General features: G+C 39.1%; 1 protein-coding gene across 7 annotated transcripts; it reads left to right on the top strand.

The window, feature by feature from the left end:
* Positions 1–461: 461 nt before the first annotated feature.
* On the top strand, positions 462–23,659 carry arhgef18a (rho/rac guanine nucleotide exchange factor (GEF) 18a). Of its 7 annotated transcripts, none has more exons than XM_047369309.1 (21): positions 462–496; positions 9,560–9,615; positions 10,390–10,524; positions 10,845–10,976; positions 11,556–11,696; positions 11,912–12,162; positions 13,485–13,610; positions 13,970–14,087; positions 14,677–14,928; positions 15,239–15,315; positions 16,190–16,371; positions 16,682–16,737; positions 17,160–17,339; positions 17,435–17,581; positions 18,967–19,058; positions 19,131–19,202; positions 20,668–20,715; positions 20,825–21,286; positions 21,408–21,744; positions 21,895–21,999; positions 22,526–23,659. In XM_047369309.1, exons 4-21 carry the CDS (start codon positions 10,886–10,888, stop codon positions 22,681–22,683), a joined length of 2,895 nt encoding a protein of 964 aa, XP_047225265.1. In that variant the 5' UTR covers positions 462–496; positions 9,560–9,615; positions 10,390–10,524; positions 10,845–10,885; the 3' UTR covers positions 22,684–23,659. The 7 variants fall into 7 exon arrangements, with proteins under 7 accessions (XP_047225265.1, XP_047225267.1, XP_047225266.1 ...); XM_047369311.1 differs by lacking the exon at positions 462–496 and adding an exon at positions 603–1,048 and having other exon boundaries at positions 10,390–10,452; positions 10,870–10,976; XM_047369310.1 differs by lacking the exon at positions 462–496 and adding an exon at positions 603–1,048 and having other exon boundaries at positions 10,390–10,452.
* Positions 23,660–26,874: the final 3,215 nt, after the last annotated feature.

The raw sequence follows: 26,874 nt of genomic DNA, 5'->3' as shown, positions 1-26,874 counted from the left end.
AGAGCGCTCTTTGACAAATTTGAGACTTGTGCCGCATTAAACAACCTAAGAGATTCACTCAGGTTGTATTCACACCAGGAAAGTCCTTTGGTCCGCTTGTTTGGTCCGCACCAAAAGCGAACTTTATTTTTTTCATTTGGTCCGGTTTGTTTTCACATTGTACTTTTTGCAAGTGAACTATTACTTGTAAACAAAGCCACGCGGGTCACGATCATTGTTCCCATTGGACAGAAATGACGGGGGCGGGACAGAGCACAGACCCGGACATTGAGGAAAACATCTGTAGACGTGCTGCGTGCAGCTCCTCTGATCTGCATATTTATGCCGTTATTAAAGCTGCAATATTGTTGTGAGGGTGAAGAGCAGCTCATTCAACACAGATGTTGAGACGGTCCATTTATAATTTTGGAACCCCGTCGGAGAATACGTGCTGAACGCCGACGTTCTCTACGTGCAACAAGCCAGTAGCGTTGCTAAGCAACCCACAGCTTGTCAGGTATGATTACCTTACAACACACACCTTTGCGTGGCTTTTTATGTCCAAAGAGACGTACGTTTTTGTAGTTGGTTCGGATCGGGGCCGGTTTGTATTCAGACCATAAGCGAACCGCACCAGAGTCCGTTTGGAAGCGGACCGAGACCACCTCAAAAAGTGGGTCTCGGTCCGGTTGTTTGGTCCGGACCAGGGTTCGTTTGAATGTATTTACACCTCCGCAAAAGATCCGGAACAAGGGGGGAAACGAACTCTGGTCCGTTTATAGCGTTTAAAGTGGCAAGTGTAAATACACCCTCAGAGAAGGACGGACTATTCAGAGAGAGAGAGGAGGCTGGGATTTCTTTTAAAACACTCCCTTCATCGTCCTGCCCCATTTTTTTTTTCATGATTTGTACACTTGTTTCTCCGAAGACATCTTCACTGTGTTTTCCTTCTATTTACTTAGAGCTGTTGAGAGATATAGACCGTTTTCTTACTTTCGCTTGGACGTGAACAGAAAGCTAGGTTTCGCCTTCGACGGGTCCTCCTGCTGCAGGGTTGTTCTGTCTTCAGGTACGGTTATGGGACTGTTTTTATGGGACTGTTTTTGGACCAGTTGTTGGGGAATTTGGGAAACGGTTGGTAGGAAGCTAACGCTGAAGAGCGGGGAGCTAGCTGTGAAAAACATAACCTCGCCTCTGTGTTTTAAGTTGAAAAGTGGGCTTAAAATCGAGTGCTTTTTCCTGTAAATATTTCTAAACTCAAAATGAGCTGGAGAAAACATTATTTAAACAGGCTCGTCTAATTTCACAGAGCGTCAGTGGTGGGGCAATGTCAGCTTTTAGAGTCCAACTTTTAACCGTTGGAAAACCGTTGAGCTACAGGTTTGCTAACATCACCTGCTGCCACTCCCGTTTTCCCTCTCATGCTTCGGATCTGTCCGCTGAGCTCATCTGACACCTTAGTCGGTGGGAAACGTAATGAATCCAGGTGAGATACTCTCACCTTGGCATTCCTAACATTCCCATTCCAGATTTAGCTCGTCACACCGTTTCCCCATCCCCTTTTATTAACTAATTCCTGCTGGTTGTGTCATCCTGATGTGAAGTACTGTGGCTTTTCTATGGAAATACATTTTTTTGGGATTGTATGTGGAAAAAACAACACAAAGTAATGGATCATTGTGGAAGGAAAAGGATACATGGTTTTCATTTACTTTAATAAATAGAAATCTGAATAGTGTGGCACGCAAATTTGTATGTCAGCCTTCTTTACCGACTGTGACACTCCTAAAATAAAATCCAGTGCAACCAGTTGTCTCCAGAGCTCACCTAATTAATATTAAAATGTAATTAGTCTACCTATATGTAGTTTAAACTCAGTATAAATGCAACTGTTCTGTGAGGGTCTCAGGTGTTTGTTAGAGAACATCAGTGATTAAACCACATCAAAAAGACGAAGGATAAAACCAGAAGGGTCAGGGGTAAAGTTGTTAAATAAAGTTAAATAATATTTGGGTTATAAAATAATATTCAAAGTTTCAACATCCTACAGAGCACTTTTCATCATCCAAAAATTAAGACTATGGCAAAACTGCAAACCTGCTGTCTTTCCAAACTGTTAATCTGGGCAATTAGAGCATTAATAAGAGAAGCAGCCAACTCTGGAGGAGCTGTAGAGATCCACAGCTCACATGGGAAAGATCCATTGACACGATTATTAATCATGCACTCCACAAATTTGACCTTTTGTGTATGAGTGGCAAGAAGAAAGACATTGTTGATAGAAAGCTATAAAACACCCTATTTGCAGTTTGCCACAAGTCATTTAGGGGACACACCAAACATGTGCTAGAAGTTGCTCTGGTCAGATGAGACCCAAATTGAACTACCTGGCCTACATGCAATAAGCTACGTGTGGAGAAAAGCTAATACTGTACAGCCTAAACACACCAAAACCAAAGTGAAATGTGGTGGTGGTATTACCATCCTGTGGTGATGCTTTTATCCAGAGCTGTATTTAAACTGGTCACAGTTGATTGGGAAAACAATGGAGCAAAATGCAACGCAGTCCTGGAAGAAAACCCAGTTTAAGGTTGCAGGGGACCAAGGTGGAGGTTCACCATCCAACAAGACAACAATCCTAAACATGGCTACAATACTAAAGTGGAATGGTTTAGATTAAGTCAGATTCGGGTGTTAGAATGGTCCAGTCAAAGTCCCGACCTAAATCCAAGTGAATCTTTGAGGCAAGAGTCAGAAATTAATGTTCACAGATGTTCACTGTCCATTATAACTTTATTTAACCTATTTTGCAAAGAGAACGAGGTCAAAATGTGTAAAGCTGGTTCAGACATGCCCCAAATGACTTGCTGTAATGTAGTGGAAGTAGTTCTACAAAGTATTGACTCAACAATACAAATGCATACAACACTTTAAGCAGTTTTATTTGTAAAATGATTTGAAAACGTATATCACTTTCCCTCCTTTTTGCTCATATGCACAGTTTGTAGTTGCAATGTGACAAAATATGAAAAGGTTCAAGGCATATGAATACTTACTTTAGTTCCTTAGAAGTAGTGAAGTTATACATATAATAATCTTCCAAATCCATATCATCTGTGAGATCAAAGAAAGTGCTGTCATTAAGTGACAGGAGGGGTATACCCTGTTTAGGTTTCTAGGCCTTAGTAAAGGGGCTTTACGTTTGTATTTGGATGTCGGGTGTTCCAAGATCCAATCAACGTGGCGCACCCTGAAGTTGGAACTTTAAGATGGAAAATATCCTTAACGCCATTCTCAAGATCCGATACGACTGCAGCGCATAAAAATGCAGAGAAAGTTGCAGTAACAAACTAACTGCATTTCTAAGTGAGCCTCATGAAGCTCATATCACTTAAAGTAATGGATAATATCTATCTGTTAACATCTTCCTTTGGGTTTTGGTGTCATTAAATGCTGAGAAATACATTATTGATTTGTATTGTTAATAATAGTGAGCCTGGTGACTGAGCACGACTATATTAATATCCCACTAACTTGCAGCTTGAAAACTAAGTCGGGTCTGACTCCATACCCAGATCAGTTCCAAATTCTGAGCCAAATGATATGCAGCATAATATTGTGTTCAGTTTGGACATGGAAGTTGAAATTTCCATGTTTTAGTCAACTGACTGGAAATCTGGAAGCTCCTCTTCAACCTTGACCTGAAAATCCAGCATGGCTGCCACCTAGCAAAATTAAATCATCCAAAGCTATAATAGAAAGGCCCCACCTGAGATTTGTGTTCTTCAAACTGTATCATACGAATAAACTAACCCCAGATACTACTGTGGTGGCCTTATTCTGAACATTTAGATGAAAAAAAAACATAAATTTCCCCCAAACTATAAGTCAGATTGTACCTCTGAATCGGCTGCAATTAGGAAGGACAATGCAACGTCAGCGGCTTTTAACGTAGAACCACAGGCCACTGCAAAGGGAGTAGATAACAGCTTTGCATACCAGTATTTGACACCTGTTGTTTACCTTTTAATTTCCGTGCAATCTGGCATGTTTGTGTAGTGGTTAGTACTGTTGCTGCACAACAACAAAGTTCCTGGTTCAAATCTTGGCTCTCGAGGCTTGTATGTCAGGATTTTGCCTCTTCCGCTTACACAGGTTTTCTTTTCTTAAACTTTAGTTATTTTCCTCCACATGCAAAACATGTATGATGGTTTTATTTTGTCATTCTAATTACTGTTGATGTAACTGTTTTTTAAATTCACAAAATATAATTTGTATTCTCAGATCTCTTAAAATCCTTAAGTTTTCTTTACAGCAAAATTGGATATTATGTGCTTGAAAGTCTGTATGAAAATTGAGTTGAGATAAATTGAAGTAGCTTACATATAAGTTACATATAAGTGTCTCTTTTTGTTGGCCACGTGATCTATTGAGTTTGACAGCAGCCTCGAGTTTTAGCTCCCTCACATGTCTGAACGGGATAAACCTGTTTTTGTTCTTTCAAGCAAGCCTTAATAATTTTTAATCATCTCGCTTGTTCCTTATTTTGTGGCAGCACCTGCCTGAGATTATAACATTATTCAATAAACATCTGTTTATTACTGTAAGAAAAATAATGAAGGTTCTCTGTGACTTTAGGTCGGGTGGGGGTGTGTCGTAAACTGATGGCTTTACCTCTGGACACTGACAGATGCTCAGTCTGCCACTCATTTAAAACCACATGTTCATTCAATCATCCAGAGGTTAATAAGTAACCTGTGGTTGAGGGTGTTAAAGGTGAAAGCAGCAGGAAATGTGCAAGATGTAACTGTTGAACCACTGATCTCATGTTTTGGTGCTTTGGGTTGTTAATTTTAAAAAAGAGCAGCTGTGATACAAATCATCCTGCAAGCTCTTCTCTGAAATGTTTCAGACGTTTTCTACCGCTAATTCCATAGTGGGTCGTGGGAAAGCTGGCGCCTATCTCCAGCAGTCTATGGGCGAGAGGCAGGGTACACCCTGGACAGGTTGCCAGTCCATCGCAGGGCAACACACAAACAACCACACACACACTTACACACCTAAGGGCAATTTAGAGACCAATCAACCTAACAGGCATGTATGTGGACTGTGGGAGGAAGCCGGAGTACCCGGTGAGAACCTACACATGCACGGGGAGAACATGCAAACTCCACGCAGAAAGATCCCTGGCCGGGAATCGAACCCAGGACCTTCTTGCTGCAAGGCAACAGTGCTACCAACTATGGAAAAATTTTATATATATATATAAAACGGGTGCGTTTTCACAGAGTTCAGTGAAATGGGCTTGTATTTTTTTTGTTTCCTCTTAACACACTACATTTCTCCTATTTCACCCAACACATTTCTGTACTAAGTTGTTATCCTTTGGGTTATGTTCAATGTTATACACATAAAAAAAAAAAAAAAAGAACATTGTTATGACTTTATTGTAGTTTTTTACATGTGCCCCATTTGTGTCCCAAGGGTCCTTAGTGTGAGTTTTTCTGGGGGATGCCGTAGAAAGTTGAACCATTTCCCTGTTGTTGCCTTTTGCAAGCTGTTGTGATTGTTGTGCTAACCAAACGCATAGCTGCTCATTCAGTGAGACTTTAAACCTAATTATCTTTCCCATTTCTGTTTAATGGATTTCGTGACATAAAGCTCTATGAATGGCTAACAGCCTTTATGGTTGTATTTTAGGATTACAATCAGAATAACCTCATTTAGTTGTTACTGTTTTCTCAGGGTTCACAGAGATTATCACTGATCGAAATGCTTCATCTGCAGCTGTTAAACGCAGTACCACTTGCTTTTTTCTATGTAATTCCTGGTTATGTGAATTTGTATTCAGTATTGGTAAAGCAGTCAATTTTCCTGTTCATTGTGATTCTTAAGGGAACATTTAGAAGGGTTAGGCAGACAAACAACTTACTCATTTGCATGTTCATCAGTATGCATGTATGTTTTCTAACTCTGTGAGTAAGGCCTCTTTCGGCATGATGCTGTTCTGTACACCAGACCTCTAAAGTTATTAGTTTGTTTAATACACAAATTCCTCCTTTTTATATGGTAATTTTCCTTCAGGTTGTTTCTGTTTTTTTGGTTTGTGTCACTATGACGGTAACTGTTACTTATTTATTTACGTGCACTCATTCGTCTGAGCTTACTGTGGTTATGACCATTGTCAGTGAAACTACTTTTTGCCAACGCCATGTTTTGGTTAGTTTTTTTTTTATTTCTTTCTTCCTCGGTCCGTCCTCTACAGGAGACTTGGCCGACTCGCTGGTCTTGTTTTTCCCTGGCGGGGTATGACTTGTCTTTCATGCTTCTTTGCTCCTTCTCCGCCCAGTTTACGAGGTGTGGCTGTCAGTAACAACAAGGGACCAAGCCAAACAACCACATTGTGGATAGGAACTTAGCTTGAAGCTCAGAGGGATGCTTTAAAAGAAGCCAAAATATTCCCAAAGGAAAATGGGCTCAGCCACATAGAAGTATAAAGATGTGTGTTTTCTTTACAATATATCTAATATTATACTTCTACTCTAACCCTGAGAAAACTCTCATGTATGCATGTACTGCCCTAAGCATTAGTACATGTATCAATGCTTTGCTGATTTACTGCAGGAGTTCTACAAAAGACCATCAACCTGTTTTAGAGGCGACTATAAAAAATGTCAGTGCATCTTTTTTCAATTTGGTTTCACATTGAAGACCTTATGATGAGCACAGTTTTTATATAAAAGTTTTAGGTAGACCATACTGTGGCCTTTAGTTGTCTTCAGAACAAAGTTTGATGTCATTTATTTTGAGGTAAATATGGACAAACTGTTGTAGAGCTAATCAGCACCAACAGCTTAAACAGTTAATTGCTCCAGCAAATAAAAAGTTTGCTTCTTCAGAACCGTCTCAAACAGAAATTTTAAGAATTCCCAGTACACACTGAAAACCACATAAAGCTGCTTCTTATGCTGCACTCCATTCTGTTCACCATTAGTTATTTACCCCCATAGTTATTGTGTATTTGTCATACTTAAATGTTTCAGGTAATTAAAGTTTAATATCAGACAATGATAACCTGAGAAAGTACAGTTTTCAAATGATGATTTAATTTATTAGAGGACAAAGCTATCCAAATGAGCCTAGATGAAAAGACAAGCCCCACCCCCACCTATGTTAAAGGGAACATTTTACAATTTTAAAACTTTACTTTTCACACTTAATTCATTCAGTTGTGGTCTATATAAAGTGGAACTGCAATGTTTTGGCCTGAAAGGAAAGGTGTATGGAATTATGTGGGTTAATACACCCAACAACCAAACCGTTGGAAAAACGTAAGAGATGATAGAGAAAACTGAACGGACTGAAAAATATGACCCAAACAGAATATAAAGATATCTACGCAGCACCTAGGGAGACTAAATTCAATATTTCGGCAATCCTACAGACTCCAAGTACACAACAAAATGTATTTAAGGGCTATAAAAGGGGATTTTTCCATGATATGTCCCCTTTAAGACATGAATTAACTAGCCACATTTAACTGCCAGGACGATAAGAATAAAAAAAATTACTTAAACAGAGGTATATGAATGAGTGTGTGCATGGTTGTTTGTGTGTTGCCCTGCGATGGACTGGCGACCTGTCCAGGGTGTACCCCGCCTCTCGCCCATAGACTGCTGGAGATAGGCACCAGCTTCCCGCGACCCACTGTGGAAGAAGTGGTAGAAAATGACTGATGACTGACTGACACTTAAACAGAACCTGTCTGACAACATGAAGTAGGCTAAAAGATCTCAAATAGCAACATGTTTCAACCAGAAATGAACAGTCATTGACCTCTATGAGCCTGAAGGGTTGACAAAGCCAAAGGACTCCAGTGAGCCACAGTCAGAGCCATCATCCATATATAGAAACGCATTGAGCAATAGTGAACCTACACAGCAGTGGCCAGCTTTTAAAAACTTCTTCACGAGCGCATCGAAAACGTATCCAGGTGGTCATAAAAGAACATAGAACAACATCTAAAGGACTGTAGGCCTCACCGTCCTCCGTTAAGTTCAGTGTTGAACAGTAAGAAAGAGACTGGGCAAACATGGCCAAAGAAGAGTTATAAAGCCAAAACTACTGCTAACCAGGAACAACAAAACATCTTCATGATCCCAAAGATGTTCCATGGAAAGCTGAGAGAAAAGTGGAACTTTTAGGAAGGTCTGAGAGCTGTTTCAGAAAAACATCATACCAACGATTAAACCATGGTGGGGATAGTGTGATGGCTTGGGACTGATCTGATTCCTCCAAAACTGGACTATTAGCCATAATTGACTTTTGTCCTGCAGGAGAAAATCCTGAAGTAGAATCTCCAGCCATTAGTTTCTGACCTCAAACTCAACTTCACTTGGGTTACGCGGTAAGACAAAGACCCAAACACAACTGCAAGTCTACCTCTTGCTGGCTTAAAAACAAATTAAAGTTTAGCAGTGGCCTAGTCAAAGTCGGGCTGAATTCAAACAATTCTGCAGTTTAACAGTGGCATAAATAAGTGCTTGAAGGCCGTCATTGAGGCCACGGGTGGAACAACCTGTTATTATATGCGGTTGTTACTTTTTCTCATAGAACCAGCTTGGTTTGAATATGTGTTCCCCTTATTAAATTAAACCATTTGAAAACATTTTTATGTATTTAAGGTTATCTTTTTCTGATATTGAAATTTGATCTGAAACATTTAAGTGCAACAAAAAAGAAAAAAACAGAAAAACATGTAAATGGGCAAAAACCTTTTTGGGGCCTTTTATCTGCTTTTGGTAAAACTAGGTAATGTACTTTTCTGCACTTTTGACTTTTAAACACTGCAGTAACATTCTCCTTCAAAGAGGTCTAGTACTGTGCGTGTGTGAAAGGGTTGTGGTCCAAATTGTCAGAAGTGTAAATAAGCAACTTTTTTTGAGACCTCAGCTAACTCCACGTTTAAAATGAAAGGCCGGATTATGAGATAAATACTAGAGGCCTTTCTGCTCGTTTTTTCCCAACTTTAATCCTGGAGCTTTCAACGTCGGGGTAAAAATGGAAAATGTATCTTTCAACCAATCACATCGTGCCAACATAAAGAATGTGTTTGTTGTTTTTTTTTTTTGACAAGCTGGAAAAGTCCAGCTTATGTTGTACTGCTGTCTAAAAGGTCAGAATGGTGGTACCTGGAAAGTTTGTGAGAAATCCCTGCCCTAGAGTGGTGACCAGTAGAGTGACATTGTCCCGCAACTCCTTTGGTCAAACGTTTGTGTGTTATTCTAGGTGTGTCTTACTTTGCTAAGCTACAGCTTTCCTGAATAACCTCTCTGCAAATAGGAAGCCTGAAAAAATTACAAACGGTATATAAACATTTTCGTGCTGTGCTTTGCTGCTGTTTTATCAGGTCAGTCAATCTAATTCAGCTTGTCAGGCCTTATGACATGTACAGACAAAAACACACAAAATCAACCCCCATACAAACTCAGTTTGAGATTAAACGCTCATTTTATTCTATATTTTGCTCCAGGATTTTATTTCATATCACCTTTTTCATTCCTGTATTTCTTTCTTTCAGTATTACTGTGGAAAGCTTGTGAAGAAAGGAAAGAAGCAAACAGTCACATGAGAAGGGTGAGTCATTTTGTCACAGTTGAAATTGGTTAAGAGCATTGACGAATATTAATAATTCATGTTTCTTATTGATTTTGCACCTTAATGTGCACTACCAATCACTTTTCTCATTCATGAGAAAGTGTGTCCAAACATTTGACTGGTTGTGTATGTCTGATTTTAAAGAAAAACCCCTGAATAATAAATAATGGTATTTCCTCAGTGTAAGACTAGTACATATTTGTCTGATCGCTGCTGTGCTGGGGTCATTTTCAGCTGTAACTTGCTACCACAGGTCAGCTATGGCCCTAGTTGTATTTTTCCCTTTCGGCTGGTCTCACGTCCGGATCGTTGTTACAGTCAAACCAGTTTCACATTAAACTAGGTTCCTTCTGCATCAGCTTGTTGCATTCTCCGCTCACAGTCCTCTTCCTGTGCCGCAGATAGTTTATCTAGTTTAAAAGTGGCAGGTAAATGATTTTTCCTCCTGTAAACAAACGTTTTAAAGGGAGTGATTACAGAAAACATAAGAAACGATGACATACCTAGTTTTTGTAGTTATGCATCTTTGTGTGACACCTTGAATAAACTATTGATCAATATTAATATGAATCACATGGGAGGGGTTGCATGGTCTGAGACATTTCACTGTCAAAAGGTGTTGTTAATTTTTAGGTTTCATATTTTTAAACAAATGTTACAAATATGATGTCTGATATTTTTTCATTTTAGCGTCTTTCTCCCTGTGTTGCTCACACTGTTGTTTTTGTCTCTGTTTGTTGTCCTGTCTCACAGCTCTGGGGAGAATATTTGTCCCCCCGCCTTCTAATGGCCACCCAGGCAGTTTCCATGGACCAGGTATGACTGTCAACCACCACAAAAATCCAACTCTCCACCAGCTTCTTCTTCATACAGAACAGCAAGCTTGAGGTTGGTTTAAAAAAAAAAAAAAAAAACTCGGTCTTTTTATCAGAAACACAGCATTTTCCTGTCCAGATTTAGCAGCCTGTGTTTTTCCATGTTTATTCTGGGCCGGGTGGACGTGTTGTCCATAACGATTGATTCTGAGTCACCTCTGATCCATTTCACATGATGGATCTTACTTTGCTTGACACTAAAAAACGTTTTACATGAAGCAACAGCACTAAAGCCCTGCAACAGTACTGAGAACCTTTTTTTTTTTTTTTTTCTTCTTCTTCTTCTGTTGGCTTGTTTTTGTGCTGCCGTCACATTTTAATTTACCTGATGAGCCATATCTCATCACATACCAACTAGACCCGGCGCGCTGCAGATGGATGAGCTTGACGGCCAGCGGGTGAAGCTTTTCACTGATGACCCTGGATTGTTGGCTCCTTCCTTGGCTGAGGCAATCAACCTAGAAGGTCAGTTGGTCGCCACCAGTGAGATGAAGGGGAGCGCTGATGAAAGATTCACTTTATTAAAATAGCTTCTGCAAGATCATTGGAACGTGCATAATAGAAAAAGTAAAGTTTGGAAGAATTGAAGGGATATTTTTACTGTTATGAGTTTAATTAACAGGGAGTCTGCAGAGAATAATTAGTTTTAAATATTATGTGGCAAACATAAAAACAGTTTACACTTTCTCTTTAATTAATTATCATTTTTGAGCATTTGTTTCTGTAGATAATAAATATTTTATCATCTTAACAAAGACATTTAAATTGTCTTACCACATTCTGATGTCTGTTTCTTTTTATTCTTTGGACATAAATTTGTTCGCTCTCAATCTTGAGAAAAATTTCATTTTCTTTTTAAAAATTAAAAGGAAAAAAAGTCATTTTTCTGCAATTTTTATTCTATGGTATAAATTTGTATGTCATCAGAAATTATATCCAAAGAAATAATCATGCAATTTTAAAATTTAGAGATGAATTCGTATGCACAGAGCATGATCTATATTTTTCTGCTTTCAGTCCTAACGTCTGTCTGTGTGTCACCAGACTGCCATTATGCTCAGCTGCAAGCTGATCTTGAGTGGGATGCCCACAATCTGGAGGCGGAGTCCTGGAGCTTGGCTGTGGACCAGAACTACCTGATGTCCATGAACAAAGAGGCTGGTAAAAGGCAGGACGTCATCTACGGTACGCTGAAACAGAAGTTGATCCAGAATGTGTGTAAACCGGGGTGTGTCTCATTTTCCTGGAAAGGAATCACCTGTCAAACTGTAACTGCCTCAAACAATCTTGCATTTGTTATAACCAAGTGTCATTTTAGGCTTTATGGTAATGCATACATTTCTACTTAGCATTTTGTAAACATCAGCTGCCTAATGTCTAACTCCTTGTCAATCTCCTAGAGTTGATCCAGACGGAGATGCACCATGTGCGCACCTTAAAAATCCTTTTCCACATCTACATGTACGAGCTGAAGCAGTCTCTTCTCGTAGACGATGCTTGGCTGGAAAAGCTCTTCCCCGGCGTGGAGGTTCTCCTCAGCCTCCACATGCACTTCTTTAACTTCCTCAAACTCCGTCAAAAGCAGAGTCAGGACGAGGAAAATCCAAATAACTTCTGCATCACGCAGCTGGGGGATATCCTCATCAATCAGGTAGTCTAAAGGAGTGTCCTAGAAATAGCCTTTCTCCTTTAGGTCACATTCAAATAAAGACACCAAGATCATCCAGGCAAAAGAACAAGTTTGGTCTATTAGCTGTAATTAGTACAAAATGTATTTTGTTTATGGTCTGCCTTTGCTTTTTACTGCTCGGCAGTTTCATGCTGTTTCTACTCACCTACTTATTTCCACCCTTATATCTTTCTGTGAATGTGCTGTTTACAAAATTAGGTGCCAATAGGGGTTTCTGGTGTGTCTGAAACATTTCAACACGACACCATGGATGTGGTTGCTCCATACACTTATATTTAATGATCTGATAATGGCATCCAGTTACCAGAGACTTTGTTTTGCTTTCTGCCAGTCTTCTGCTAAAAGAGAAAACAAGTAGAGATACACCAACTAGATTTTATGGTCGATGGTGCAGTCTGTGGTTTGACCTCCTGTTACAGATTTAATCTGATTTGGGTTATTCTTTAGGAATTATAAAATGGGAGTAAACAAGACCAACATTTAAAGCAGTCTTTGGCTTTCTTGTTGAAGTTAAAATAGTTTTCTCAAAAACAAAGCTGTTTCTCTCTCTGCATCACTGGAAAGATGACACAATAAATTCGTCGAGGTTGTTCATCTCCTTTACAAGACAGATTTTAGCCCCTTGACCTTTTTGTCATAAAATTGCAGCGTATCACAAGACATTTACAGGTTTAAACTAAAGGCCATTTCATTGGTGTCTGTAGAATTGCCTTTTAAACTGTATAACTTTGATCGAGCGTTTTGGGTTTCCTTCCACAAGCTTCTCACAATAGAATTTGAGTCCTCCTGACAGAACTGGTATAACTGGGTCAGGCTTCTAGTCACCTTGGTTACACAAACCTTTTCACCTCTGCCCACAAAGTTTATATGTGGCTGACATCAGAGCTTTGTGATGGTTAACCCAGAATGTTGACTCTATTGACCCTTTTGTCCTTAAACCCCTTTGTAATTAATTTGGCAGTATGCTTAGAGTCGTTGTTCACTTTGAAGATCCATCTGAGCCCAAACTTCAACCTTCTGGCTGATGTTTTGAGATGTTGCTTCAGTATTTATCCCCGTGATCCCATCTATTGTGTGAAGTTCATCATTGCCTGCAGAACCTCAAACATGATACACAGAATAATATTATAATAATGCAAGCCTCTGGTTTTGAGAATATGTTTTCCAGGTGGGCCAAGTCTGAGCTACACCTTGTTCATTCATAAATAAAATGTCTCCATATGTTTTATTGATTGTAAATCCGAAGCTTAAGGCGGAATCAGTAAGCTTCTCTCTTGTGTCAGTTTTCAGGTAATCTGGGAGAACAGATGATGGTGGTTTACAGCCATTTTTGCAGCCATCACAGCGAAGCTGTCAACTTCTACAAAGAACAGACGCAGAACAACAAGAAGCTGCAGATTCTGATTAGAGTAAGCATTCTGAAACCTTCACTCTTTTTTTCGGAAACGATAACCTTTGAACTCTCATCGAAAACGCTTCTAAAGTTTTGAAAGTGGGATTTGATTATTTTTCTCCTTTTGTTGTAAATGTGGTGAGGTCAGGGGAGAGTCTGCAGAGGGTGAGCTGAAATTAGGAAAGAAACGACAGATTTTAAGCAAGTTATTTTAAACATAGCATTGACACAAAATCCATCTATGATGCTTAAAATAGCCAACGTCTTCACAGATCAACAAGCCTACGGAGAGGTTGATCTAAGTGCAGTTTTAATACATAGTATATGAAGTAATACATTTTATGAGCTTGGTTAAAAACGGAAAATTGTTCACAGAAAATCGATCAGCTGCCTCTTGTGCGAAGATTAACAATTCCTGAATGCTTCTTGCTGGTGACTCAACGCATCACAAAATATCCCATCCTGCTTGAACGAATCATCCAGAACACAGATGGTAAGGAATCCCTTTTCATCCATTTTACCTGCTCCTGGTCCACATTCTGGGTTTCAGCGTCTGTAAAAACTAGAGACACACTAAGAAATTCGATGTTAACTGGAAAATAGTCGAAGTTCGGCTCAATCAGTCGGTCTGAAACTCAGAAATCACTTTTTTTTATTTGAGATCAGCATATATACCATTCTTAGTGTTACAAGGTCACACTTACAGCAACACTCTTCAGTGTGGATCATGTTACGGAGTGAATGTGGCTCACAATTAGCCATTACCAGTACTAGTAAGGTGTTTAAAATGAAGTCAGGAGAAGCATAGAGATATGAGAAACTATTTAAAAGAAAACTGTCTAATCTAAATATTTGAAGATCAGCTGTGCCAGGAAGGCTTGAAAAATCTATATTTTTATTGCTGTTCCTATATATCCTTTCATTTTATTCCCTAAAGAGAAATCAGAATTGGTGGAACCTGGTATTTGCTTGTCACAGTTTTACAAACACTGGAGATCAGAAATGGCCAACAACATCCTGGTCATCTTTTTTTTCTTTTATTTTGACATTAAACTCAGTAACTTATTTTGTGCCTCTTACAGCCGACACAGATGAGTGTAAACATCTGGAGAACGCTTTGGAGCTGATCAAGCACACCATCTCCCAGGTTAACACTCAGGTGAGTGAATATGACAAGATTGCCCGCATCAGAGAGATCAGCTATCGGCTGGAGCCAAAGACTCCGATCCGGCTGATGGATGACCAGTGGTTCCGTAGAGAGGATCTGATCCAGGGCAACAAGACGCTGCTGTATGAAGGAGCCCTTACCTGGAGGTCCTCTGGTAAACAGAAAGGTTTGTAATGTCTTTGTCTCTGCATCAGACTGAGCTTCTACTGATCTCTCCATTAATTATCAGTGATTACTCTAACTGGGTTCTATAGATAGAAAGACGTGTGTGTTTGTATGAAAAGGTGCCATTTTCAAGTTTGAGTGACAAAACTACTGTTTGTCCTACTGGTCTGTAGACTACTGTCCCTGACTGGGACAACATTTGCTTCTCTGATAGACTCAAGAGAGTCTGTTTTAAATAGTTATGTTAGAATAAAACATAATCTGTGTCTGTATAATTTTTATGCTAAGCTTTTCTTTTTTTTCCCCTGCAGCAATCCAGGCGGTGCTGCTGTCTGACATGCTCCTTCTGTTACAAGAGAAAGATCAGAAGCTTGTGTTAGCAGCCATGGTGAGTCCAAGTCAACCAAAACTGTACAGAGTAAAAAAAGATCATAACTGTCCGCATTATTTATCCCAGCAATCTTCTGTTTTAATTCAGAGGCAAACCTGAGGATGTTAAAAGGATGAAAAGAATGTTAAATCCCATAGCTCAACCAAGTCATATTATTGCATAATTCAATGTCATGGCAGCAGATTGGGTCACTACTTTAAGCTACAATGCCAAGGAAAGTCTTTCCTCCCTCAGATTTATTTGTTTCCGCTTTTTTCAGACTTTTAACGTTTTTAGGTGATCAAATCAATTTTAAAATCATAGATAACCCGAGTAAAGACAACTGAGGATTTAATCTAAGAAGCGACTTTTTTTATATTATGTTCTTTTTCTCAAATGCCGCGTTAGTTACACAATAATAATAATAAAATAATTAATAAAGGTTTCATGTTTGTCTGGCCAGTCCACGGAAAAACATCCATAAAAGATGTTTTTTTGAAACTGTAAGCCAAGCTTTTGTGTTCCATTTGCTCAGCGCTGGTTTTGGCCTTGGATGCCATTACTGCCCAGTCTCTTGCTGTTAAATCGGGAACACTGACTAACTGAGGCCTGCAGTGCTTTAGATGTTCTTCCTGGATAAGTTATCAGTGCGCTCTTGTATGTTGGTAGGTGGGCCACTTCTGAGAAGACCCCACTCTACCATGTATCTCCATTTGTGGGTTGTGGCTCTCACTGTGGTAATATTTTTGTCAGGTTCTATTCTAGTGATTTATTAAATCTACAGGTTAGCAGCAATCAGGTATGGGTGTAGCTTGTGAATTTTAACAAAATAAAATGTGCTCACAAAGTGAACTGAGGTCAATAAATAATGTTGCTGGATTGTCTCTTCTAGGATAACAAGCCACCGGTGATCTTCCTGCAGAGAGTGATCGTCAGGGAAGTGGCCCATGAGGAAAAAGGCATGTACATCATCTGTGCGTCTACCTCTGGTTTGGCCGGAATGTATGAGCTCCACACCGGCTCCAAAGATGAGTGCCAAACCTGGATTAACCTCATACGCGAGGCTGTGGATTGGTGAGCGGTTTGTGTCTAAATCAGAAGTGGTCGTATAATGGCGCGGAGCTGAAATGGTGTGCTATAAATTTAGATTTTAAGATTCGCTAAATAGAAAAGATTCCTCAGCCATAAGGTAAAATTATTCAGGATAAGTAATAAGTTGAACATGAAGAAATTTGAAATTAAAATATCAGATTTATGTTAGTGAGAAGGACTATAAATCAAAGTTTTGCTAACCAGATTAAATTTCGAGTATTTTTGTTTGGAAAGACAGCTATTGCTTGATTGTTGCTTTAAAATAAATGTCAGTGAAATTTCTGTGTTTCAGTTACAGAGATAATGAAATGCACAGTGAAATGATGGCTAAACTGCAGTGTTTTCAAGGTAAGACCCCTTAATCTGTGTCAGATTACACAGATCTTTGTGTAAACCCTGGTTACTTCTGTCACTGTAAATAATTGAACATCAGGTTAGTTCTATAATATTTGTTTTGTTTTTATAGAAAATCAGTTTTTACCTAGAGAGTAGGAAACTTCATGTTCATACTTTTCTTTTTCAGATCATTTCACAATTTTTATTTCAAGTTCCCACAAGACTTTTTCAATGCTGGTGGCATTTCTTTTTTAAATCTTCATTATTTTTTTTAGAAATGAAAAAATGCAAGATATTTAACTGAAAATAACTTTTCTGAAGATTGTAGCCAAAGCAGTTTTTATTATGTTCACGTTATGAAGATAATATAGGAGTCAGTCCTGGTGTTTACGTTCCACGGACCAACAGAGCTTCTGTTTGGTTCTGCTTTTCAGATTTGCTGCAGCAAAAAGACAACCAGATTAAGCAAAGTCTGGAAGAGAAGCAGCATGTCTTTGCCACACTTTATAATCATGTGGTGGGTCGGGAAGCCCCTTCCAGAGGGCTGCTTCTGCGAGGTGATTCTTCTGACCTCCAGCAGGGGGAGGCCTTGTTAAGTGGCGCCATTGAAGAGTGTAAGAGTGGAATGAAAAACAGTTGCTTATATAATACCAATAAAATGAACTCTTTAAATAAAGAGATTAAGGACTTTTTTTTATCTTGTCTGCAGTGGAGAAGTTGCAGAACCTGCTCTTTTTGAGGATTAAACACCTAGATGTTCCTGTGGAGGAGGAGACTGAGATACAGCAAAGTGTGATCAGGAGGGCAGAGACCTTTAAAGGAACATCTGATTACCCTGTAGCTAACAGCATGAAATGTGAGTTTATTTTATTTAGCATGGATGACAATTTTTAGACTTTCTGTTTAAAGGCCATTTACACCTAAAACTAGATATTTGTTGTACACTCACCACAGCAGTTTTTTTTTTTTTTTTGTTACATTAAATCAGATTTCGCTGTTTTTGATTAAAGTTGCCAGAATAATCAGAGATATATATATTTTTTTATTATTTTCTTAAAATTCTGAAGTTTGCATACATTTTCTTAGTATTTGTTGTAATTGCCTTTTAAACTGTTTGACTTTGGTTTAGCATTTTGGGTGTTCATTCCTGGTGATAGAACTAATGTAACTGGGTCAGGTTTGTAGGCCATCTTGCTCACATGAACTTTTCCAGCTCTGCCCACAACTGCCACTCTAAAACATTGACTTTGTTGTCCTTAAACCAGTTTGTAACACATTTAGAGGCATTATTGTGCGTGGCCCATTTGGAATAACCAAGCTTTAACTTCCTGGTCTTCAGATGTTGTTTCAACATTTCCTCCATAGTTTTCTCTGCTGGACTTAACAAAATAGATAGGCAGCCTCCTGCAGCCAAACACCTACATAAGATCATGCTGATACCTCACAGCTGGGATGGTGTTCTCAGGCTTGCAAGCTTCCCCCATTTTCTTCCAAATGTAACAATGGTCAATATGCTAAAATGGACGTCTCCAAAGTTAAGGTCTTTTTCCATCAGTATATTTTATGTTGCTTTTGGAATAATGACCTCTTCCTCGCTGAGCGGCTGTTCTGCTCAGGTTGCTACAGGACCGTAGATAACTACAATCTCTTAGCAGCTTCAGCCAGCATCTGCACGAGATCTTTTGCTTTTGTTCCAGGGTTGATGCACACAGTTTGCTCCAAGACATTTCCGTATCTGAGACACAAAACCTGTGTCCTTCCTAAACTGTTTTATGGCTGGACATTCCTATGGTGTTTATCCGTGCATCTAACGGGGCCCTCTTCAGGTATCTGGAAATTGTCCCCAAGGATGAAACCAGACTTAAGGAGGTCCACTGTTCTCCTCCTGTTATCTGACACACTGAGACGGTTGCTTTGCGATGTGACTGAAATACATCCACAGATGGATTAATGATGTGAATTAGCCTTTTTTAAGCTTACACAGCCATGATGTTACCGTATCGACTTTCCTAAATCTTTAGTTTATGTCAAACCTCTGAATGTTAAACATTCTCTAAAACATCCTCACATTATTTCGCATTCAGCAAATAGAAATAACTTTTGTAATCCTACTTGATCTAAAACAGGGAAAATGTAACATATGTGTTAAAACATACCTTGGAAATGTGCCTGTATCTATGTATGAATAACACACCAAGTGATTTTTATTTTGTTTTTTGGTTATTTGTAAAATCTGGTCAGATGAAGATGCAGCTGAGAAGGCAGAAGGCAGGTCAAGTAACTGTGACCACCTGCTCAAGAACTTGTCAATCTCTGAAGACCTGGAGAAGTCTGTAAGTTGGACACATGTAAAGGATCCAAGCTGGGGGTTCATCGTTTTATACACTGTCTTTTTCTCGTTTCAGGCAGACGATGAAAGTGAAACCCACCAACAGCTACACTGTAGTTCAACCTCCAGTATCTTCCCTAAGACTGCGGTAACTCCACCCACAAACACCGCCTTGCAAAAGTATTCATAGCTGTTCATCTTTTTTACGTTTCTTCTCATTACCACTACAAAAGTATTTTACTGGGAGATTACACAAAGGGCAGACACAACGTAGTGCATAAATATAAAGTGGAAGAAAAATATGTAGTTATCCATTTTTATTGTATTTTATTTCAAATTAAAAATTGATTTCTGGATCAATCTTCTATTGAAATGACAGCTTTTTCTTTGCAAAATGCCGCAGGCTGTGTCATTTTGGAGGAAGAGCTTCTTTGAACATTAACTTTGCCACAGATTGTTACTTGGATTAAAGGTCTAGATGTTGACAAGGCTGTTCTAACACATGAGGAAGATCTAAACCATTCAGTTGTAGCTCTGGCTGCATGTTGTCCGGCTGGAAGGTGAACCTCTGCACTAGTCTTATTTCTTTTGCAGCTTGTTTCATGCTTTTCTTCAAGGCTTCCAAGTCCCTGCTGAAGATAACTATTCCTACAGCACCACCACTGTGTTTCATGGTGGGTGATGGTGTTTTCACGGTGATGTGCAGCATTGGTTTTTGCCACTGTTGCTTGTAGACTGAATAGTCCAATCTCAGTCTCATGAGACCAAAGTGGTTCCTTCTATGTTTGCTGTATCTCCTAAATGGCTTCTGAAAAACTGAAAATAACACTTTTTATGGCTTTCTTTTTAACTATGGTTAATGGTAAATGGTCTGAACTTGTGTTGCGCTTTATCAAGCCCCAGAGACAATCAGTCATTCACTCATCCATACACACATTCACACACTGACAATGGTAATCTACAACTATGCTTTTCTACCTGCTCTAACTCCATAAAGAAAAGATCTTATCCATCGATCTTATCTACTTGTTTAACCTATTGTGCAAGTTTTGTTTCTTTTTAAAAAGTGAACAATAAAAGACTAAAGGAACTAAAGCAATGCTCTAAACATTTCATTTATATTTGAGAGCGCTACCTTGTGTGCAGTTGAAACAAGTTTGTATTGTTTCACAGGTATTGTTCAGTGTTTTTCAGTAAAATAAAATTGGAACATTGAAGGTGTATTGTGACCTTATAACACACGACGCTGTCAGTTATACAAAAAAAAAAAACGGTATTGGCCAAAATTGGAATCAGTAATCGTGATAGGCCAGAAATCTGCAATCGGTGCACCCCTAGTTACCATGGCCCCTGTGTTTGCTTCTCTGATTTCATTAGCTGGGCTGGATTTTATTTAGGGGGCTAAGTACGAAAGTATGCCACACATGTATCACTTTCCCTTTGCTTTACAGTTATGCACAACTTGTGTTGATCTGTCAAATCAAATGGTGATAAAAAAGGATTAGAAAGAATTCAAGAGAATATTTTTGCAAGGCACTGTTCAGCATTTTTTCTGTCAGCCCTTCTGTATCTGTTCACACACCAAAGTGATTCATTTCACTGCCACTTTATAGGTGTTTGATAGTGTTGAGATGCTCACACAGACGCTCTACAGCTTAAAAGTAAGTCATAAGCATCAGTTTGTTTTATTTTCCCAAGCTACACATGCTTTTATCTAAAAATCAAAGAATATCATTGTGTTTCTATTGTAAACCACATTTGCTTGTGCAGGCACTCATCGCCCAGCAGGACAGCAGGATTGAACTGCAGAGGGTCTTCCAGTCAAAGAGCAAGCTGCCCGTCCGTAGCAACAGCAGCGTGCTGCTTGAGCAGGAGAAGCACCGCAACCTGGAGAAGCAAAGGGAGGAGCTGGCTAAGCTGCACAAGCAGCAGGTACAGCATCAAGCGGAGCAGCAGCGCTGGGAAAAAGAAAAGGAGAAGCAGAGGATGCTGATTGAAGGTCAGGAAGCTGAGCTGCAGCAGCGACAGGAGGAGTGCAGGAAGATGGAGGCAGCGCTGAAAGAAGAAAATTTAGAGCTGAAAATGCTTCGGGAAACTTACCAAGAGGACTTGGAGAGACTGAGGGAGACCACAAGAAAACTGGATAGGGAAAAGGAGCAAGTTAATCGGGAAAAGGAACGTTTAGAGAAGATAAAGTCAAAGCTCATCCCCAATTATGACGATCCAACACGGGTGAGAAGAGAAAATCTGGTCTATCACGTTTTCTGGTATAATGAGCTTTATTCAGTGTTGTGTGCTTTTTGAAAGAGATTTCAATATCTTGTCTTCATCAAATTATCCTTTCTTTTCCCAGTCCTCTACGCTCTCTGCTTTCCCATCATTCAGGAGCACCACAGTAAACGGAGGTGGGACTCTGACCCAACCTTCAAACCCTCTTGTCTTCACTGGTAATTTTCCTGATCCAGCAGACACTCCTCCGCTGGTTCCACCCCGGAGGGAGAGCATCAGCCCTCGGCCGAACAAACAAAGGCTGCCCGTTCAGTTGATCAGCACCACCAACGAGGTGCAGAAACCCGCAGAGGTGCAGCAGAAGATTCCCAGGAAGCTGGCTGCCGAGGCCAAAGGAAAAGGAAAAACCTTGAAGGCGAAGCACTCCCACAAGAGGGCCCACAGTGCAGGTCAGAAACCTGGTAATAATTTATTGTGTTGTGTTTTAAACGTTTACGAATGTTTAAATTTAATTAATTACCAAATACATTTTCTTTACAGGGGCAGTTACTGACCCATAAGCTGCAAAAACATGCTGTCAGTCTCATTCTGGTATTTGTTTCTTCCTCCAGCCAACATAGACGTAAGCCAGGTGGTGCCGATCCGAGTGACAGGGAAGGACGGGGGCAGTTTAAAAACCCAAACAAACACCGGTCAAAGTAGGGTCTTAAATTCAGGTATGAACTTAGAGAAACCTTTCCTAAGTCTAAAACAGTTTGCACAAATACCGGCCGTGCCACAACCTCTGATATACACCAAACAACCAAACCGAACTTACCCAGCGTAGGCATACTTGAGCTTGGACTACAAAATCGCAGCGAGAAATAAATATGGCAGATACACGAAATTGTTCAGCCATGACATTATTTGGCTGTTCGGCAGCAAATATTGTGACGAAACGGTTCAAAAAACGTATCAGACGATAGAGAAAACTAACTGGTTGAAAAATATGACCCAAACAGAATATAAAGATGTCTATGCAGCATCTGGAGAGACTAAATTCAACTTTTCGGCACTCCTACAGACTCCAAGTACACAACAAAATGTATTTAAAGGTTAAAAAAGTGGATTTTGCATATGTCCCCTTTAAGTATTTGTATTTAAGTTCATCAGTTTAACTTGAGTCTTCTCTACATCACTGGATGTAATTTCACGTTTTGTTTGCTGCAGAGAACTACTTAAACATTTGTCTCCTCCCCTCAGATACCTTCAGGCCACCAGGATCTGGGCAAAATATGAAACCGTCTCAGTCGTTCATCGCACCAAAGTGGAACACCATGGAACTTCCTCCACCACCAGCACCACCTCCCTTTCCAAAAGACATACTTTCACAAGAGCAGGAGAAGATAATAGTTATTTAATGGAGAGCTTCGGGAGTCTGGATGTGTCCCTCAGCATGTAGGCTTACAGCACACAACACCAGGATGACCAGCAAGAGGACATTTTAATGCAGATGAAAAAGTGTTGCACATTTTTCAGAGACTCTTTGGGGAGAAAAAAATATCTAAAACGTTTTGCCTTTTTGTAAATGTAAAAAATATATATCTGTGTTTAACTGATAATTTTAATACACAAAAACTCTGCCCTAAAGTTTTTTTTAATTTTTATTTTAAATGAAAGTAAGTTTTCTTTAACTGTTCAGCACCCGACTCTTCAGCTTTCCTTTAATTTTAACTACAGTGATGTGTGTACAGCTTAGATTTAACAAGTTTACGTCTGTAAATATAAATGGGCCATATGATCTCCAGATTTCTTCTGTGCGTCTGCTTCTCACTTTGTGCACAGATCAGTCAGTCCTACTTGTTATTGAAAATGAACAAATCCATGTAAATAGAAGCAGATTTTGCAGACTGTACACACAGTATTGACCTGGGATATTTTAGCTTCCAACAAACCCGTCCGAGTTTATAACGACGCTGGTTCTGACTGGTGATGTTTCAGTTTAGTAAAACATCATGAAGTTTCTGGTGGAAACACAATAAAACATCAACTGGTTTTGTGTAAAATAGTCAACAAACTTCATCTGTACAATCATGCAATTAAAATGGTTTAAATCAAGAAGTCAAATCTGTTCAAAACTGCAAGTGCCTTCATGATGCTTCATGTTCATGTTTTAAGCGTCTTTACCTCTTCCATGATGTGGTAAATCTCAGTTACTTTATTTATGTTGTTTAATTGAACTTTTTAGGAGCATTAAAAACAAGTCTGTTTAGATAAATCTAAGAAAAGTTCTTGTTCTGTAAGAAAAAACTAATATATTATGAAGTTTAATGGAAAATGCACCTGACCATGTTTGTCCATCTAGGTATTGGTTCAATAACCATTCATCAACCAATACTCAGTGAATTTGTCTTTTATTCAACCGTTTATTTTTCCTTCCATCCATTCATCGTCAGTTCATCATTTGTTTATAATTCTCTTCTATTCAGTCTTGCTTACCTGCATTATTAATGTTTGTCCAATATCCAACCATTTAGTCTTTACTCCATATCTAAAGCCAATTATCCATCCATTCATTCTTACCTCCACCCATTTCAGTCACTCATCTGTTTTTCCGTACTTCAACTTGTCTGTCATGCATTTATTCATCCATCCTTCTAAATATCCATGCACCTTCCATTTATTTGTCCATCATTCATCTTGTCTAGCCATTTATCCTTTCATTTTGCCATCCATCCAGTTCTAATCGTTCATCTGTCGTCCATTTGTACAGCGGCTGTTCCTCTGTCAATCGGTGCTTTTGGAGCTATTTAAAGCCTGACCACTGTGGTAAAATCTTCTATGACTTCATGCATGGTGCAGCGGCTTTAAGCAGGGTTGCCTTGCAACAAGGATGTTCTGTTTCCAGCCTGGGTCTTTCTACATGTGTTCTCTCTAGATACTCCAGCTTCCTCCCGTGCGCCATGAAGATGCATATTGGCTTAAATGGTCTCTTTAATTTACCCTCAAATCTGTGAGGTTTGGTTGTTGTTTTTCCTTGTGTGTCTCTGTGTTGCTTTGCGAAAGTCCAGTTACCTCCCAGGAAATTTCCTGCCTCTGCCTGCTGGAGATCCAGGACACCAGCTTCTGGCGAACCTGCAAAGGTAAGCTGGTATAAAAATTGGAATGTTGGATTGTTTGTTCTTGTTTGGTCAAAAATGGATTGAGAAGTCTGTAAAAGTATAGATTTTTATTTTTTTTAATTGAGTGAACAACCACCAATCCTCTAATATGTTAAAGATTGTGCTGATCCTCATCCAAATTGCAAAGCACTAAAACCAATTCTGTTTGTTGTTTTGTACTGTCCACCAGGCCCTTACTCTCAATTTTTAGATCAGTTTTCAGACCTTTTATCTAATTTAGTGTTAAATACAGATAAGGTTATTATAGTAGGGGATTTTAACATTCATGTTGACACTGAAAGTGATAGCCTAAAATAGCATTTAATGCTATCTTAGACTCAATTGGCTTTGCTCAAAACATTAACAAACCTACCCACCTTTGTCTTCATTCTCTGGACCTTGTGCTGACATATGGCATTGAGTGTAAAGACATAATATTTTCTCATAATCCTGTCCTGTCTGACCATTTCTTAATAACCTTTGAGTTTAATTTAACCGAGTACTCCACACTTGAAAGAAAATGTAATTTTCGCCAAGCCAGAACAGCTTATTTCGCATCATTAATAGAAGAGAACAAGAATAATCCTAGGTTTCTCTTTAGTACAGTTGCTAAACTTACACAGAGTCATAGCTCTGTTAAGCCATCCATTCCCTTAGCTCTTAGCAGTCATGACTTTATGGGATTCTTCTTAAATAAAATTGATTCTATTAAAAAGAAAATCTTTGACATACTCCCGAAGATGATTACTTCATCCTCAGCAAGTGAGGCAACATTGGAAATAACTGAAGAACCTGATTTGTGTTTGGACTGTTTTGATCCTGTGGAGCTTCCTGAGTTATCAGAAATATTAGTTTCATCTAAACCTTCAACTTGTATGTTAGACCCAATCCCAACCAAATTATTTAAGGAAGTGTTCCCTCTGATTACCAGCCCCATTTTAGATATGATTAATCTATCTTTAGTAAATGGATATGTACCACAAGCTTTTAAGTTAGCTGTAATTAAACCTTTACTTAAGAAACCTTCGCTTGATCGAGATGACTTGAAATATTACAGACCTATATCCAATCTTCCATTCTTATCTAAAATTCTTGAGAAAATAGTTGCTAATCAAATGTGTGAGCATTTACACAGCAATGACCTGTTTGAAGAGTTTCAGTCAGGCTTCAGAGCTCATCATAGCACTGAAACAGCTCTGCTGAAAGTCACTAATGATATTCTTATGGCCTCAGATAATGGACTTGTGTCTGTACTGGTTCTGTTAGATCTCAGTGCTGCATTTGATAGTCGACCATAATATTCTCTAAGAAAGGTTGGAATATGCTGTAGGGATCAGGGGAACAGTGCTAGGCTGGTTTAAATCTTATCTGTCTAACAGATTCCAGTTTGTTCATGTAAATGATAAATCATCTTTAAACTCCAGGGTTAATTGTGGAGTACCACAGGGTTCAGTACTTGGGCCAATTCTCTTTACTATATATATGCTTCCAATAGGTCAAATTATCATGCAGCATAGGATACATTTTCACTGTTACGTTGATGTTACTCAGCTTTACTTATCCATAAATCCTGATGAACCCAACCAGTTAGATAGACTACAAGCATGTCTTGAAGATATAAAAACTTGGATTACTTTAAATTTTTTGCTTCTAAATTCAGACAAGACAGAAGTTGTCGTCTTTGGACCGGAGTCTTTAAAAAAGAAACTGCTTAGTCAATCACTTAACCTGGATGGCATTAAATTGACCTCCGGTAATAAAGTAAAAAACCTTGGTGTTATTTTTGACCAGGACATGTCATTTAAATCCTATATTAAACAGGTTTCTAGTATTTCCTTCTTTCATCTCCAGAACATTGCCAAAATTAGAAATATCCTATCCAGGAGTGACACTGAAAAACTAGTCCATGCATTTGTTACTCCAAGGTTGGACTATTGTAATTCTTTACTATCAGGATGGCCACAAAATGCAGTTAAAAGCCTTCAGCTGATTCAAAATGCCGCAGCAAGAGTTCTGATGAAAATTTAAAAGAGAGATCATATTTCTCCTATTTTAGCTTCCCTTCGTTGGCTCCAGAATAGAATTTTAAATTCTCCTCACATATAAAGCCCTTAATGGTCTAGCTCCATCATACATCAGAGATCTGATTGTTCCATATGTTACTAATAGAGCACTTTGTTCTCAGACTGCAGGTTTACTGGTGGTTCCTAGAGTCTCTAGAAGTAGAAAGGGAGGCAGATCCTTTAGTTATCAGGCTCCTCTCCTGTGGAACCAGCTCCCAGTTTTAGTCCGTGAGGCAGACACCCTGTCTACTTTTAAGGCTAGGCTTAAAACTTTCCTTTTTGATAAAGCTTATAGTTAGAGTGGCTTAGGTTATCCTGAGCTATCTCTGTAGTTATGCTGCTATAGGTTTAGGCTGCTGGAGGACATAAGACCAATTTCACCCTCTTC

The sequence above is a fragment of the Girardinichthys multiradiatus genome, chromosome 6, assembly GCF_021462225.1.
Source record: "Girardinichthys multiradiatus isolate DD_20200921_A chromosome 6, DD_fGirMul_XY1, whole genome shotgun sequence".
Classification (NCBI taxonomy): domain Eukaryota; kingdom Metazoa; phylum Chordata; class Actinopteri; order Cyprinodontiformes; family Goodeidae; genus Girardinichthys; species Girardinichthys multiradiatus.
This window is presented reverse-complemented; position numbering and strand designations above follow the sequence as displayed.

Coding starts and splice junctions, on each gene's coding strand:
- arhgef18a (XM_047369309.1), top strand. CDS start 10,886: ATGGATGAGCTTGACGGCCAGCGGGTGAAGCTTTTCACTGATGACCCT. Junction 14,929..15,238: donor GTCCTCTGGTAAACAGAAAG/GTTTGTAATGTC, acceptor TTTCCCCTGCAG/CAATCCAGGCGGTGCTGCTG. Junction 19,059..19,130: donor CTGAAGACCTGGAGAAGTCT/GTAAGTTGGACA, acceptor TTCTCGTTTCAG/GCAGACGATGAAAGTGAAAC.